At 38.5% G+C, this 17,960-nt stretch overlaps 2 protein-coding genes and 1 long non-coding RNA gene across 38 annotated transcripts in view; 1 reads left to right on the forward strand and 2 right to left on the reverse strand.

Moving 5' to 3' along the window:
- Positions 1-2,462, forward strand: part of madd (MAP-kinase activating death domain) — a 69,009-nt gene extending 66,547 nt beyond the window's left edge. For 29 of the 36 annotated variants that reach the window (XM_016680141.1, XM_016680142.1, XM_016680137.1 and 26 more), the window contains one exon: positions 1-2,462. In XM_016680141.1, coding sequence (XP_016535627.1) covers positions 1-114 — 114 coding nt within the window. In that variant the 3' untranslated portion in view covers positions 115-2,462. The other 7 variants (XM_016680149.1, XM_016680150.1, XM_007569001.2 and 4 more) reach the window with 1 other exon arrangement.
- Positions 2,359-17,960, reverse strand: part of bbox1 (butyrobetaine (gamma), 2-oxoglutarate dioxygenase (gamma-butyrobetaine hydroxylase) 1) — a 26,276-nt gene continuing 10,674 nt past the window's right edge. The window contains exons 4-8 of the mRNA XM_007569005.2: positions 7,205-7,403; positions 5,944-6,049; positions 5,603-5,799; positions 4,483-4,649; positions 2,359-3,463 (exon numbers count right to left, since the gene is read on the reverse strand). Coding sequence (XP_007569067.1) covers positions 3,264-3,463; positions 4,483-4,649; positions 5,603-5,799; positions 5,944-6,049; positions 7,205-7,403 — 869 coding nt within the window. The 3' untranslated portion in view covers positions 2,359-3,263. The remainder of the gene's footprint in view (positions 3,464-4,482; positions 4,650-5,602; positions 5,800-5,943; positions 6,050-7,204; positions 7,404-17,960) is intronic.
- On the reverse strand, positions 8,406-8,840 carry LOC107838269 (uncharacterized). The gene is made up of 2 exons (XR_001664332.1): positions 8,726-8,840; positions 8,406-8,576 (listed from the first exon to the last, which is right to left on the reverse strand). It is a non-coding gene; the product is annotated as an uncharacterized LOC107838269 (long non-coding RNA).

Here is a 17,960-nt window from a genome sequence, read left to right on the forward strand (position 1 = left end):
GCACATCAGATCTGTTACTCTGTCCTCTGCCTCTTCTCCTACGTGGCGGCTGTGAAGGGGAAGGAAGCGGAAGGAAAACCCAAGCTGCTCTCACCAAGACCCCTTCCCAGCTAGTCGACACCTCCTGCTCCCCTGCCCCCTCCCAACCTCCTTCCTCATCCTCAGTGTGCCTCTCTACTTGAACTTCATCTCTCTTTAACCAGACAATCCCCAAATTTAAGTCTAAGCACACAATCCCTGCTCCCCCTCCCTCCTCCTGTGTAAATATGAGCCTGTGATCCTTTTTAGATCCAGTTGTGTAGACATGTTTGGTCCTTGATGTCGTGTAAATAACTCCAAACATTCTCCGTCGTTGTCCTGATGTTCCGAACCCAACCAGTTCCACATTTGCTTGCTCCTTGGCGTCAGAGAAGCAATTCGTCAGCTCTGTGTGAAGGCCTCGGCGACGCCAGGTCTGAGCCACAGGCTGCATGCAGGTCCTGTGCAGCAGCAGCAGCAGCAGCAGCTCATCATCTCCTGCTCGCCTCCATACAGCTCTGTGTTATTCTGTGACGTGTGATTACTGTAAAGTTCCAGTTTGTCCAAGTTGAAACTGGTGAAGCATCCGGGAGACCCTGTTAGAGTGCAGTGACAAAGCAGCTGCATCCTGCACTAGAGCACCGCATGTAAACTCTTCTTAATGGTGTTTGGTCCTAAAATACTTTCGGTGTTCTCAGATGTGTTCTCTTGCCCACCAGGCTGAATAACTGTTCTAGTTCTGCTGTAAAACTTCTCGTCTGTGCTCCTCTGTATTAACTGCATGTTACTATAAGGATGGAAATAAATATTATATATATATTTCTATATATAGTATTTATTTAATATATGCATTTAGACTGTACATTTCTCTGGAAAAAAAAAAAGTTACAAAATGTTGATTTGCTTGATGTGCAATACTTAAGTAGTTAGCCATTGCCAGAGTCGGGTTCTCTTGGCTCCCACAGGGTGAAGAATGTAAGATGTTTTTTTTGTTTTTTTTTTCTATTGTGTGTTTACTGAATATACAGTGTGATATGACTGGTCAAAGTGTCCTCCATGGTTAATTATCGGTCAGTCACAAGACAGAAAACTGAACATTTCAAGGTGGTTTATCATTAAAGTTAGATTCACTTCCAACTTCAACCGGTAGACAGAACATCCTCTGCAAGCAGCAACATTAGTCTGCGTGTAACATAAGACAGCCAGCTCTATCTGCATTATTTGAAGGTTAACATTTTTCAGAGCAAAAATTAGCTTCTTAAGTTTTGATTTGATGGACAGATTTATGGATTCACTTATGAAAAGCAGCATTTGAGAAGTGCAGCAGCAGTTTAATAAATTAAGAATAAACAAAGTTGTTCTTTAAAAAGTTTAATGAGCAGTTTTTACTTCCCCAATTTTCCATTTTTAGTTGTTTCTTGCTTCAGTTTGCACATTTCTCCTGCTTTAACATAATCTCAATTATGCTTGTACTAAAACAAGTAGACGCATCACATTCCTTGGTAGAAATAGTTTAGAATCCAACAGAAACTGCAGGAACTACAAGAGTTCCACAATTTATACCAAACATGTCCCCGACTTATTTTTGCTTAGACTTCTCTCAACCAAAATGTGTTCATGGACTGAAAATGGTGGGACTTCTTACTTTTGATGCTCTTGGCAGCAGAAAACTTGGGTACGAAACAAATGTATGAATTTATGAAGGGTTGAATTGACTTGGCTGTCCAGGCTTTACTTTATATCAATTAGTTTGAAAACCTCCCAATTTAAAAAGTACAAATGATACAATTTTCTGCTAAACAGAAAGTGAGTTGCTGAATGTAAATGTTAAATTGTGATGAGCAGCCGACAGAAAACCTGAGGGGGTTTTGGATCATGGAAATCAAAGTCAAATCCAGAATCCAAAACTGTAAAGATGTAAAGATGGAACAATGACAGAAATTCTAATTTTGTCTCAAAATGACTTTTGTAATCGGATTTCTGTCATGTGATCGACCCTTCAGACGTGTTCAAGCCAACATGTATAATCATGACTGACTCTGAGGAGATTTTGTCTTTAAGTTCTCTTTGTACCACAACACGGAAAAAAAGACCCACACCACACAGTGTATGTGTGTGTGTGTGTGGTCACATGGTGAACAGTTTCCTGATCAGCAATATATTGCTACAGTAATATCACTGGAAGAGCTTTTATTTTAATCCTGACATGCTTGTATTTTTAGTAACTTAACTGTGCAAGGTAGAAATTTCAGGACGTCATTGAGAAGATGATGTTTCATCTCTACAACTGATCTGCGAATTCTGCTTTGGCTACAAAGTTTTTTTTGTTTGTTTTTTTTAAATCTGGAATATTACAATTCATCTCTGTTATTGTTCTCACTGGCTGAGAAAGGGAGGGAAACAGTAAGGAGATGCCAGGTGTAAGTATTCCAGTACTTGGAGGTTAAAAAAAAAAAAAAAAGGTATTTATAGATTATGTACAGCTTTGGCAATATAATAAAGTTGTCCTAAATTAAGCTGTTGTATTATTTTTATTTTTTTTTTTTTTTGACAAAACACACTTAAATTTGTGTTTTTTGTAAGATTTATTGCAGGAACTGGTTTGACACATGGCTGTTTAACTTCACACTAAACCATTAAAAGTACAAATGGCACCACTTTGAGACCAGAGCTGCCCATAAATAAACCAAAACCAATTTCTTTCAAATTAGCTCTTATAAGAAAAATGTGCCATATTCATTTTTCCATTTAAAAAAAAAAAAGTACCTGTGTGAATATAGTCATGGATGCACGAGAAACATGACAGCTTGTTTACAAAGAGAAAAATATGCACTTTGTTGCAATTAACTTCAGATCTTAGGACATTTTGTCAAAATATCTTTGTGATGCAAGGAATCATGATTTCTTTAAAAATAACCTTTCTTTTTTGACAAATCAGAACAGGGAATGATAACATTTCAAAATAATAAATTAGAGCTTATTTTTATGTGAAATACCCTGGATAGTCTATGAAGCATAGTTAGGTTTAATTTAAAAAAAAAACTCCAAAGGCACCTTTTAAATCTACAGACCAGGCATATTTGTTGTTGCATTGTTGTGTTGCACAAGTTTCAGGCTTCAAACTCTGAATATTAAATATACTTTGCTTTTAGCTTGCCATCTAGTATTTTAACATCTTGATTCTGTCAGCACGTTTTAAGACCAATGTGTAGTTTTAATTGAATTTTCAGATCCTAGAAGAGGCTTTAAGTCTTTCTATGTAAATGTGACCTTTTGTCCGACGCCCACGCGTCCCCGTGGACATTTCTGCGGACAATCCGGAGACGAGACATCACCTCGTCCCAGTCCAAGTAGGCACCCTCCAAGTGTCGCAGCCTGTCTGGCCTGCTGATGTAGCTCTTCCTGCCGTGCAGCAGACGCCAGTTGTCAAAGGTCACAATGTCACCTGGAATAAAACACGCAGGATCAGACGTGAGTGTTTGCTGTTGATCTGAGACGGTTTTGTGCAGGTAATGTATAACACAAACCAGAAAGGCTAAACGTCAAGAAGCTTAAGGTCAGGCATCATTTAAAGTTCAGGACATGGCAGAAACAAATCCGGTTTTATCCATCTAATAATGAAAATCTGGCTGAAGATTTTTATTTATTTATTTTTTATTGGAGGAAAGTCCTTCAGTGAATACAGAGGACACAGAGGTTACCAATGGTTTGGACGTTTACTGCTTGAAATAATGCAGTGGCAGCCAACAGATCCATCCTGCTGCACATTAATGTCCTGAATCTCAGCTGCTACATGCAGCACAGATGCATGTCATGGCTTTTGCTAGACATTGGTAACTTGATTTGGCCAGCTGTGACAGAGACGGCAGTGACGTTTTAATGCCACCGTGACCTTAACGATGACAAAGATGTTGTTCACTATGTTTACGACAAGCTGCAGTAGCCTGAAGAACAACGTCCTTCTCTCTGAAAACACACTGCCCTTGCTTTTTGTAAATCTCTACAGAATGTTGATTACAACACAAACTTAGATTTATTTTCCTAAGATTTCTTGATAAATAAAGGTGGAATAATGAATGGAGGTGCATATTTTTTTAGCTATCAGAAAAGTGTGTTGTCCCTCTGGACACTTATGCCCAAGTCCAGAACTAATCTTTACTTTGAGTATTTTATTCTTTCTCCAGTTAGGCTGTCGAATGTATTTGATGCCCACAGCTTTTGTTATTTTTTTTATATGTATTTGTGTTGTATTTATACAGCATATTTTTTTTCTTCACAGAATTAATGATTTTGGTTAGTAGATGAATGTTTGAGATAAATGTATGGCCCGGTAGGCTACAAATAAATTCTCCATTGGGATCAATACAGTCTGATTCTGAAACTGAATCTTTCAATGATCTATTTTGTGTTGGTCAGGTAAATAAATTATAGGCAAACTTTTCATTTTCAAAGTGACCCACTGACCTGGCTTCATGGTGTAGGTGACCACGTTTTCCGGCCTGTTCATGATGTCCACATAGGCCCTCAGGGCTCTATAGAAGGGCTGGACCTGGTGTAACGGGAGGTCCAGCACAGAGTCTCTGGTGGCGTTGTTGTAGTTGATTCTTGTGACTTTTCCCTCAGAGTCAACGCTGATTAGAGATATTACAGAAGGACATGATTAGACTTTGGTGAGCTTCGATGTTTGGAGCTGAAACAATTTTCTTCCAGGACCCTATTTAACTTAAACTGTAATGCTTTTAAACATCCTGCTTTATACCTATAACATGTAGAGCTGCAGCTGCTAAATATTTCAATAATCTATTGATTATTCTGAAGATTAGATTGAAGTCAGTTTTGTACCATATCAAAAATGCAAAATAAAAATCAAACATATAGCTAAATTCCTTTTATAAGTAAAATAAACTCTTTTTTTTTTGCCTGACATGCAATAACAGTGTTATTTTAGTGTAAAGGTACGTCTGCAGTGAAAAAAATCCACTTCTAACATCAACATGTGAAAAACTTCTTACTTCCTGTTTGACCAAACATCAACAGTTTAAGGGCTAATGAACATATTTACAAAGAGGGTGTTGTTCTTTAAGTAAGTGACTATTTTCAGAGTCATTATACTTTAGTTAATTAATCCATTTCTAAATTAATTGACAGTTATTTCAATAATTATGGAAGCTGAGCAACTGAGCAAATTTTGATTCTGATTTGTTTTCTGTCAAAGTAATTTATAATCACCTCATTACGTTCACATAAAGGAACAAGTAAATATGCTGTGAACCTGTAGATTTGAACAAACAGATCAACACATCCCAAATTTTCATGAATGTTTCATCCATATTCCAAAGACTTATATTGTGGTTCAAAATCCAAGGGCCCTGAACGCATCTTTTTTTAGAGTCACAAAGAAAATACATATCGGTTTTTAATATTTCTGAACAGCAGATGGCAGTGTCTCCATTCCAAATGAAATAACTGTACACACACACACTCACTCTTACAGTTACACGATGTACCACCAAATTAGGTGCGTGTGTGTGTGTGTGTGTGTGTGTATTGTGAAACAGTCACCTGACGTCTCGTTGATACTTACTCGATGATGCGGTTCTTGGACTGCAGCATGAAGTCGCAGTAGTCCGTCCCAGTGTCGGTGAAGTCCACATGGAGCGAGGTGAGTGTCCGGAAGGCCTCCGGATCTTCTCGCTGCAGCTGCTCGGCCATGTGGAAGCCGTCCACCGCCTCGCTCTCCCCTCCTTCCTTCGCCTGGTTAATGCAGTGCAGGAACTGCACCTACAGCAGACCGAGGCACACATGCCGAGCAAATGCTCCCTTTAAGGCTCTGAAGTCATGGAGGCCAAATGCCAAGACATGATTCATCGCTGATCCCGTTCCTGTTTAATCCTCTAAACGGCACTTAAGAAAGATTTTACTCACCCCAGGTGCAAAGTGTAAAGCTGGATAGTCTGTATGCAGGCTCAGCTTCCCTGAAGTGTACGCCACATTGTTTGCCATGGATTTGTCCTGGACCTGCCATGTATGCCTGAGGACAAAGATAACATTCATTAATAAACCCCACTTTAATTATTCCACTTTGGCAACAGAAGATCAGCAACGACAATTAGGCAGCGAGGAGAAAAGGATGAGATGAGATGAACTTTGGAGGGATCCCTGAGGGGAAACCGGGCAGCTTCACAGGAATGCTCAGACTGTAGACTCTTAAGTAGATCCTTCATTGAGATGCAGCATGAGTCGAGCACTAATGAGCTAAAGTTATCTTCAATGTTCTGTTTGTATGCCTCGTTCTGGACGAAGCTCGAGTCATTACCAACTTCTCTCGTGGCAGACTCTTAGTTTTCATCTGCCGACTTTTCACTTCCTGCAGAATGAGCTCATCTCCTGCTGGTGGAAGAGCTTTATGATTCAAACTCCAGTTGCAGCTGAGTGCACCAGGATATTCCTCAGGAAAGATGGAATACTTGTAGTTTGTTTTCCTCGTCTCTGTCCTCAAACAATCAGCCCTGCAGCAAGTCAAAGTGATAAACTGTTGTGATTGAAAAAGGCTAAGAGATACTAAGTAAGCTCAACTTTTGGAGTCAATATGAACCCAAAGCAATAGATGAATGACTCGTGCATACGCTTTAAATACTTCTGTGCTTAAAAAGGTTGACTTCTTTTTTTGAATGTCGAGAAGTTTGCATGTACTCATCATAAGAGTAAATAATTAAGATGCATTTCATCTACTTTCTTCAACGTAGAATAATTTTCACCTTAAAAAAAAAACAACTAAAAAAAACAATGCACAAGTTTTCTAGTCAATTCGGGGTCAAACAAAATCACTATAGGGTATACAGTAACCCCCAATATTCAGAATTGGTAAAGTTTGTTAAAACTGGTTGTTTTCTTAGAACATTTTCTAAAGACCGTGGGGAAGGATGAATACTCAGAGCCCATAAGTATTACTATTTACTTCACATTAAATTTAACTTTGTGCATCCAACTGTAATTTTAAAAAAAAATATTCCAAGGTATTTGTTGTAAAAGCGATCCAGCCTTTCAAGAGAGTAGTATGAATGAAACAGTAAAAGCCCAATATTTTTGTAACATTAGCACACATTCGTGGTGATTAAATTAAAAATTCTCCACCACCTTTATGCTTAGCCACAGTGCTGAATGTGCTTCCAGTAAACAGTCTTACCCGTAAAACGTCAGCCTGAGATATCCAATCCTCTCAGCCAGTCTGGCCACTTGACCTTGCTCTGCAGGCGCCCCCTTTAGGTGCACGATACCAACTCGCCGCAGGGCCAGGAGCCAGGCGAGCGCAGCCCCGTCGTCATGGAGAACTTCCTGGAAGTCAGCTTGGGGAATATGCAGCGTCGCGTCCCAATAATAACGCTCTGAAATGCAAACACATTATGGTTTTTACCCCAAAGCTGCTCCATAGAAACTACAGCTGGGAGCGTTCACACTGATGTTTCTTTATTGCATTCTTTGTGTCTGTTAGGAACCAGTTTTGGATTCTTGTTAATAAAAGACAAGCTTTATTTTCCAATGTACTTTCAATCCAGGACACAACCGTAAATCTAAACACAGACGAACACCATTCAGAAATCCTCCGTGTAAGTTGGACTGTGCTGATAAGATGGAGCACAGCTGTCCAGATGTGCAGCACATGTTGAACTCGGGCATTATAAAACATCTGACATCTAGTTATTTTGTTTACTGTGAGAAAAAGACTTCTAGACAAACATTTTTAGTTAAACACTTTCTTTTCTCCAGTTTTCTTATCCTAAAAACTTTCTTTTGCATTTGACAAGATCAACTACGACAGTTTGTTTTACTCTAGAAAGGAAGCGATTTATCTCTAAATCCATTACTGCATCCTTTGCTTATTGGAGCTGAATAATATTATAAACTCTGCTGCTCACTTGAAGATGAATGGTTCTCTGAAAAGTAAAAAAAATAAATAAAAAAATGTTAAAAAAAACAGCACGTCTCCATCAGACAGACAGAAATGGAAAGAATCTTCCCATTGCTCTCCACCCAGCTGGCTTCACTCCTTTTTCCATGCAGCCTCCCTCCAGTGACTTCCAAAGAAACAGCTGCTAAGTACATTTGTGGGTGGGGGGTGGGGGGGGTGATTTCACACGAAGTGTGTACCTGTCTGATGTTTATGGCGCCTCCTTGTGTCTCTTAAGTAACCGCTATGTTCAAAACAAAGCTTAATAAAGCTGCAGCACAAAGCAGCCTACCAGAAAGAAACCGAGGATTTGATAGAGTCAGAATGTTCCTGCTGAAAACCAAGCATGATTTATTCTCATGAGAAGTGTCCAAAACCACCAAAGAAAATACGCCCGTTTGCTGAGGCCTGTGAAAATTTAAAGACGCAACAAAACAACTTCAAGTGGTGATTTTATTGCCTTGTTTTTTAAAACCAGTGAGGCGCGAAGACCGATGCTACACGAGTCGGGAGCACGGTGGTCATCAGGACTCGCAGACCTCCCTCCAGGCTGTTGTCACAAATGATCAGTTACTGGCTCCTCAACTCACTCAGGTCAAGGATCCGTTGCCTGTTAAAACGTGTCATGAGGATGGAGACAAACAGAGAGCATGGGAAACCTGGGCAAAGGTCAAACCTGGATGCTACAATTAATTGGGGAACGTGCACAGGCATAGCAGTGCTTCAGTATTTTTTTCACTTCAGGAAGTCGATCCTTACAGAAAGCTTCTGGCTCGGGTTGCAGTCTTCCTATACGTGCTCAGTCCCAGCAGCAGTTCAGCACAAATCTCATTCTGAAACTTGTCACGCTCGCCATTATCAGGACAGTTCACTGTGTGCCTGCTGGGCTGAACAAAAGATGAGAACCTTGCTTGAATATCTACCGTCTAATCATGTAATCAGAGACGCACAGCAGCTTGTTTACGACTGGGAGAGTTAATCACAAATCTTAGATATGTGAGATGAAAAGAAAATAATGAGGGCCTTTTAACCTAAACAGTGAAAAGTTCAGAACCGGGTCAAGCTGTAAACAGATGAAAAAGTACAATCATGTGTGGACTGTGTGAAAGCAGTTTTATGAAGTGTGGATGACAAATTTAATACTGAAACGAAAGAAAAAGATTCCGGGATAAACAGCGACATGAAGATCAAACTCAAGCTACTAGTTTTATATTCTACAAATCTGGCCTTTTGGGTTGAGGGCCAGGAATTAAGTCATTGGAAGAGCACTGAAGGAAAGTAGCATGTGGAAAAATATGCTACGGTCAAAATGTTGACTTCTTGGAATACAAAAAGATAACCAATTCAAAAATACTTTGAATTTGAAAGTGACATTAAGTAAACACATCCTGAACAAGTTATCCTCATCATGAAACATGGTGGTGGCAGGATCATGATGTGGGACAGGGATGTGAGTCATAGTTGATGGCAAGATGGATGGAGGTATCAAAATTGGCAAAACTACAAGAAAACAGTTAGTGGCTGAGGCAGAAAAGTCCACAAAGAATTGGATTACATTTGTTTCTTGTTAACAAAAAATAACTTCTGCCCCTTATCCACAAATGGCTACCTCCTGATTTTAGTTGGAAATGAATTCTGAGGTTAAAATTTGTACTATCAGGTAATGTATTATGATTTTATTAATCTAATGTCCATGTCAACTTTCTGAAGCCTCCCTATCGCCCCCCAGAGGCCATGGCTCCCATTTTCAAAAGAATTAGTAGAACATAAAATCCAAATAAAAACTAAAAACTCTGCAGAGACATAATCAACTGTGGAGGGATATGAATACTTTAGTAAAAGACATGATGTCTACTCTGGATGTTGTGCCTCCTCCTCAAAAGTCAAACACAGTCAATGCTTGTTTCTCAGTGCATTAAAAATATTTGACCCAATGCAGGTCCTTAAAAGTCATTATGAATTCAGTAAAGTTGTCTCAGAGAAAATGTTCTTAGACACACACATTTATTTAAATATATATTGATGTGACACTGCAGAATCACCAGAAAGGCAATGAAAAATTCAATAGTTACCCAGGCTTAATTTTAGTTCAGTCGGGGTGACTTGACTCAAAGAGACTGTTCTTCTCACTAGCAGTTATTAGCATTTGAACGTACAGTATGACTCTGTTCTGGGACGCTGCAGTCCTTCCACACACACAAGCAGAGCCAGAGGCAGGCGGAGCAGCTGCACAGGGCCTTGATGGTGGGGAACACAGCGGGCCTCACTGACAACAGACATGGCATTGAAGTCATACGCAGTATGAAAATAAGGAGCTGTGAGAGCAAAGAGACTCAGAAGGGAAGGCTGTTGGAGTGAGATGTCTCGAGCAGCTTCAGTGGTACACACCACGAGATGTGCCTTATTGGACTGGAAGAAATATATCAACTGAACCATCAGCTCATGTGAGCAAATGTTACACTGGAAGTGTCGAAGGAGCTTCACATGATCAGAAACCCGTTATTAAAAATTCTCTTTACAGGTATTTACATCAGGTCAAAAGCTTCTTGCAGGGACATGCTGTCCCACCTGCAGTTTGTGTTGTTGGATGTGTACTGACATGCATGAGAAGCAACAAAAAAAGACTTTAAACACTTAAGACAAGCACTCCTGATGTAGGTCAGTGTATTTGCATGAAAAATAAGGAAAAAATAAGCAACGGTCTGGACTTTGACTGGACCTTTGTAGAGCATGAACATGCTTTGATCTTAATCTGCAGTCCAAAAGAGCCAGTGTCCTACAGCAGTGAACTGCCTCCTTATTAACAAATCATGTCCTTTCTTCAACTCAGTCTTAAATTTACCTTTGCTAACATTTTCAGATTAGCAAAGGTAAGTTTCAGATCAATCTCTGTTTGAGTCTCAAGTCTCTCGGGGTTTTCTTTCATAAGTGCCCGGTATTCATCTTCCTAAATCCTCCAACAAGCTTCCTTCTACCTGCTGAAGAGAAGAATCCTCACAGCATGATGCTGCCACCATTATATATATGTTAACCCCTTAACCTGCAAAGGAACGGTGTTTCCCGGGGGTGGGAGCTAAAGGGTTTGCATTTTTTTGTCACATCTGAGGTGCACATTATAATCTTTATGTGGCGTGATTGCAAAGCAAATTATAAAAGCTAAGTATTAGAATTTTAATTTTACAGTTTTAGATCACAACTTAAGGTTTAAAGAGCAGCGAAGCATGACAATCTTTTGGGGTTTTCTAAGAACATGATGCACAGTGATTGGCTATATCAAGGATAGGACTGTTATCCTTGACATGTTTTATTTGTTAGGAAAATTATTCTGTATAAACTTTTAGGTATTGTATTAAAACATACTGTTACATTTTTATAAGTTATATCTTCTTTCTGAGCGACCCTGTTTTTCTTCCTCCAGATGTGTCTAACACACATAACTACCACAATTTGCCAGAGTTTCTTTTAATAACTTCCTAGCAATAAAAACACAAACTATATGACTGCCTGGAGCTTTTTCCTGTGTGGTCATTTGTGTAAAGTTACTGTAGCGTTCACAGGAAGAAAAGTGCTGGCATGTGCTTGAGGGGACAGCTTCTGACAACCAGACAAGACAGTATATGCAGACAATTCCCTCCTCTGTTTCTCCCACAGTTGTAGAGTGCTACAGTGGCTTTTCCAGATGAGGAAACCTGAAGCCCGGGCTCCTGCGGTTGTTACGCAGTTCATGGCACTTTGGTTCTGCCCTCACTGTGCTCTGCTGAAGCTTGGAGGCCCGCGCTGCTCTCCTCTGGTGGGAGTCCTTTAAAGCTCCGCTTCAATCACTGCCGTTATCCACAGAGCTTTTGTTTTGACTTGGATAAGTTTTATCTCTGAGCTTGGATCAGCTCACTTCAGTGGTCCGTCTGGAATGTACTGAGGAGGGTTCAAAGCCAGATGGCATAAACCCTTGTGAAACGGCCAAGCATAGAAAATCAGATTCAACCTGGTCGTGAGATAAAAAAAAACATAAATAAATCCAGACGTACAGGGAAATTATCACATTGTTGACGACATCTTTTTGTTATTATTACCAATCCTTTGGTAAAGAAATATGTTCTCAATTGCTAACATCATATGCTTATGGCTCTAAACCTATTATAATGCAGAGTGTATATTTCAGTGAGCTTTTAGGATTCGTTCATATTATATCTCTAATGGTTTGTTTGAGCTGGGGGGGTTTATTAGGAGTTTTACTTTAAAAAATATTATTGAGCTTGCATTCCATTAACAGTTCTCACACATTTTTACAGTAAAAAAAATAACAATTAATTAAAAGATTTATTTAAGTCAAATCTTAGGAATGCAATAACATGAGCTAAACTAGAAAGGTTCTTTTAAATTTTGCTATCAATTATTTACAAGGTAAAAAAAAATAAAGATACCAGAAATTTTAAAAAGAGAAGTCCAAAGGATAATCTGAGAAATTCTAGGCTAAATGCAAGCAGGCAGAAATGAACCACAAACTACCTCTGAAAATTTCATCCTGTTCTGGGAACAAAACAAAACCCAGCTTAACTATGTCCTTGATCCTGGATGACAGTGAAATATGCCAGTTGTTTTATTTATGCAACACTAAAACAGCATGTTCAAAAAGATTAGCAGTAGGGGACTGTGTGTAAAATATTTCAGCAGGTACAAACAAGGAGAAGGGCATAAAGTATAGTCATTACTGCAGGTATTACTACATTTTAAACTGGCTTCTGAAAAGGGATTGGACAAACAATTGAAGTACAACCTTCAGCCAAAAAATACAGTGCTGCTGGATAAAAAACAGGCCAAAACAAATGAGAAAAAAAATTCAAGCCATGCATGTTGATTTAGCATTTTAAATCAGTATGGCCGCACATTGAAACCACAGCAATTACTGAAGCCTTGCTTGTTAGAAAATTTTAAAAGCGACTATAAGCTATTTTAGTAACCTTGAATATATGACGTCATTGTTTTTACTGAGAGGGATTACCTGGAGTTGTGTCTCAGTTCATTTGTGTCTCAGTTCATTTGCTTAAGACAAAATGCAAACACAGGTCCCACAGATTTAGTCAAAAAGCCTAACTCTTAATAGACTGACACTTATGCCGAGTATAATCAGACACTGAACTAGTTCAATAGACCTAACAAGCTGGTAATAAACTAAACAGACCACCACTTCAATTCTTTCTGGCTTCAGACAGAGGGAGTGGATGAAGGTAGAATTTAACTGGAAATGTTTTCATTTTTTTCTGCACGTTATAAAGAAATTGATCAGAATGTCGAGTTCTGGTGATAAAACAGTTTCCCAAAACAGACCAAAACCTACACCTGCATTTTAAGACAGTTTCTAATTTTAGATGTTATGTTGTTCTAACGACTAATGACTGTTTTTCTTGGAAAGAAGGAAATTCTGTCTGAGCTTCTCAACAATGATGAAACTTTGAGTCATGACTGAACCAGTAAACATCTGGCTCCAGATTTTATTCCTAATAGCATGTTTTATGTTGTGTTACACGTTTATAGCTTATATAACAAATCATCAAATTGTAAAGTAAAGTAAAAAAAAAAAAAAACCTCACTCCACCTTTTACTAGTCCAACACAAACACCTATTTATAAAACAGAGCAGCAGTATGACAGTGCTGCTAACTCCTGGATTCCCAGCTTGAGGAGACAAAGTGAGCAGTGTTTTCTGTTTTTCGCTGGAGAGCTCCAAGCCCCAACACACTAATCCAAACCTAACACTTTCTCCATCTGCAACTTCGGGTGCATAACACCAAGCCGAGCCCTGCAGAAGTTTCTTAAACAGGAGTCAATTTTTTGGCAACTTCTACTCAATGCTGTCAGTGTCATTTCAAGTGCCAAGCAGGACGCCTGGTTTTACAAAATGAAAAATCCAATCATTATGTTCATTAAGCTTTCCCCGCAGTCTGACAAAGATGTTGAAATTTCAAAAGAGATGACAAAGAGGTGGGAAGTGACCTAAATATAGCTGATCCGTGAACAATTAGGGAGATAAATGCTGAGTGAAAAACAGGGAAAAAAAAAAAATGTTGAAAAGGGCCGAATCTAAATTCCTGGACTGAGTCCATTATTTGAAAAGTGTTAGTTGCTGAAACCATCCGACATCCATTATGCCACACTAACAGTGAAAGAAGCTAATTATAACAAATTAAAAACACTCAAGATGTGGTTTACAGTACAAATTCCCTAAATACTTTCAGGCTGATAACACAGCACTGAGAGCGACTGTCTAGAAAGTTGGTTGTGCTAAAGAACTAAATGTTGTGTGAAATTACGTTAATGTTTGGAAGAACAAAGAAAATTCCCAGTGAAATAAAGACACGCTTCCAAGAGGCTGTTGGCTGACAAAATAAAAGAAGAAGAAATCAAGACCAGAATCCACCAGCAAGACGAGAACCTGACAAATCGGCTGCTGCTTTACAGACACAAATGCAGCATGTAAGTGGTGTACAGAAACAACGTTGTGTGTTTCCACACCGTGATGCATCCATCCATCCATTGTCCAGCTGTCATTGGGCAGAGTACACTCTGAAGATGTCGCCAGTGCATCACAGGACAACCATGCACACACACTCATATCTAGAAGAGCCATGTTTCTGAACTGTGGGAAGAAGCTGAAGAACCCGGGGAGAACCCATGGATGCACAGGTAGAACAAGCAAACTCAACGCAGAAAACCCTCATGTCACGCTTCAAACTCAAGACCTTTTTGCACCAAGGCAACTCTTTCACAATACAGGCCATTTCAATGAGTTTGACTTTCTTACATAGCACCAAGTCTCCAAAAATGTCATCTCAATTGCAATCATACAAACGCATCCAAATTCAATACATTTATTCTGACTTGATAATAGTTCAAATATAGGGCAGTCGGACTGATTAAAAGTCCCCTAATGAAGGAAAACACTTATTTTTTTCAAGTAAAAAATGAAAATAAAATAATTAAAAGCATAAATTTTCATTTCACAGTAATAAAAAATGTCCCTCTCACTATTCTGGCACTTAGCAAATGGGAATAATTTTGTTAATGCTCATCTGACCTAGAAAGTGTCATTCAGTCTGATTTAATGTCAGACTTGTGCAAATATCTTTTTTCAACCAGATGAAAAAAATATGCCTCTTTGCGTCTGTCTTTTGTTTCTTAATTTATTTATATGACTATGGCTAAAACTAATATCCAGAAAGTAAAACAATCAAAAAAGTAGAAATTCCTACAAGCCCACAAAATATCAATCGACAACTACTTGAAGAGGAAAGTAAATAAAGATGTAAATATCGATGTATCAGTGTGGCCAAAAAAAAAAAAATGAAGCTCTACTGCAAACGTGTGCATGTCAACTGCTGTCTGCACTCAGAGCCAAGTACAGCACTTCTCAAAAGATAAATGTAAATGGAGCAGAAAGTCATTAAGCCTTTTTTGTTTCCTGCCACTACACGATCAAATTACCAGTCAAGCATTGTTCACTTGATGTGTGAAACCACACTAAATGTGAAGGGGAGGTGGGCCGAAGAACACAAAGCACTGGTACTTGCTTGTATTACTGAAACCTAATTAGGTAACTCTAACCAATAAACGACTCAAGCTCTTAACAAACACTTGTCTTTACGCCTTGTTGAGGGTGAGGACCGTAATGGGATCTTTAGCAGAAAGACAGAATGCATTTACTAAATATCAGTCTTGGAGCATAATTTTTTTTTTTTTTACCTCATTCCATAAGCAGCGACATGAAATTTGTCATAATTCCCATCTCAACTAAACAAACATGACAGGCACAAAATGGGAGGCTTAAGATGATGACATGGTTTAAATATTGAAAGCATCTGGCAGGCGTGGAGTATATCACTGACAGATTTATTGGTGAAAGCAGGAGTCATTGCACTGCATTGTGATTGACACAAGCTTTCCCAGGAACAATTTAAAATCCTCGGTCTCCTAAGTGACACAAAACATTTAAAGTTCACCTTGTCAGAACAGAAAAATTACTGTGTGCGACCTAAAGGTTAGGGAGTGGGTAAACACTATGAGTGATATTCAAATAAAGATTTCTACTGATGGGGGACCAACAAAAGCGCCACAAATCAATATGTAATTAAAGCATATCCAGTTGAGAGTCATAGTGGAAATATTTGATACATTCTTGGTTTATTTCCTCTCAAACATTAGATGTAATATTCAGGACACCAACTCGGATACACAAACCTTAGATGTACAACAAGGTTTTTTTAAGACGGGAACTGTGAATAAATCAGTTGTCCTTAAATAATAATTACAGTGCCTTCAAAATGTATTCACACCCCTGAAATTTTTTATATTACATCATTGCATTTTATTGGGATGTCTGTGATTATGAGGAGGAATCAAAAGGATATGAGGTTTTCAAAATATTTTTAAAGTAACCATCTATAAAGTATTATGTGTATTTGTATTCATGCCTTATAATTGAATGCTTCTGAAAGTCTTTAGGAATATGTCTCTAACACTTTTGCACATAGAGACATTTTTTTTTAGCTATTTTCCTCAGAAAATAGCTCAAACTGATTGGATGGAGAGATTAAGTCTATTTAATTTAGATTTGGATCTCAAATACTGCCTTTGAAATACTAACACAATCAATTTATAACCTACCGCTGTTGTGTTCATTGTCTCTAATGATGTGGTTTGTTCTCTAATGTTTTCTAGCAAACCTCCAAGGCCTTCATAGAACTCATTATTTATATAGGTCAGTTGGATAAAACTTATCTGACTTCTGGAAGAAACTTGCTTTATTTAGAGGTATCAATGTAAAGAGAACAGGAGCCACGTGTCAAAAGGTTTTTTGCTTCAGAATGTATAATATTTAATATTTGCATGAAAAATTAAAACCGTGTGTTCTTTTCCTTCCCCTTCACAGTAACGTGCCGCCATTTGATGGTGTGTCACACAAAAGCTCATTAAAATACATTAAGTTGAGATTATAATTAAATATAAGAGTTCGAGAGATACTCTTGTATTGACCTGTGTAGTGGCTACTATAAATGCTGATTTGTTGCAGCATTTTGTTAAAAAGTGAGACGATAAATGATATGAACAGTATTTAATGCTGTCTGTATGTCTCTTAGTTTCTATGTCTTTTTTTTTCTTTTCTTTTTTTACTTGCTTTAACATTAATTGCCCTTTGGGACTCAAATAAATCTGAACCTGAACAATCTTTATCAGGAATAACTGGCCTGGCCAAACCTCTGTAGACCAATTGCCATAGAAACCTGTGTTAGAAAATATAAACACAGGAGAGCAGACAGAAAGGGAAGCCTGCAAAAACTTTTTTTTGGAAAGCAGAAAGTTCTTTGTTTGAACTCCTGTAACATGGATTTGGAGACTCAGCATTTTGTTCGTTCCCATGAAAGGCAACACTGACAGGACAGAGAATGTATGTTTAATGTATCCATGTTTAAGAGCATGCAGCTCTTTTCTCGACCCTCACTTTAAATCAGTTTCCCATATGGGAGAGACAGATGGAGGGGTCTGAATAAGTCCCTCAGTTATACAGACATCAGCCTTTTTGATGCTTCACTGACTCCTACCATTTCTCAAAGCATTACATAGTTCAGGTTTTTCTGGAGCAGCTGTATGAGGCCATTAAGCCAAATATACTGACAGTTGCATGTGAATCCATTACACTTATGGTGACAAAATGGAGATAAAGCTGCAGACTTGACTGAGGAGCAAGTAAAAAATTGCATTTAACATCTTGAGAATAATTGAGAACAGGAATTATCCTGTTTGCCAAGTAGAGCCTAAATCTGACATAAAGAGTCTCCATCACACAAAACACTGCTATAAATATGCAAGAAACAAAATGTTCATTTAGTTCACTTAGCATGAAATAGTTAATGTTTTTACATGATACATATAAATGCACACCGTAAAACAATTTTTTTTTATGTCCCTCTTGTGAACTGCGCACTGCGGTTTCAGATCTGAAA

The sequence above is a fragment of the Poecilia formosa genome, unplaced genomic scaffold (genome assembly GCF_000485575.1).
Source record: "Poecilia formosa unplaced genomic scaffold, Poecilia_formosa-5.1.2 Scaffold234, whole genome shotgun sequence".
Classification (NCBI taxonomy): Eukaryota; Metazoa; Chordata; class Actinopteri; order Cyprinodontiformes; family Poeciliidae; genus Poecilia; species Poecilia formosa.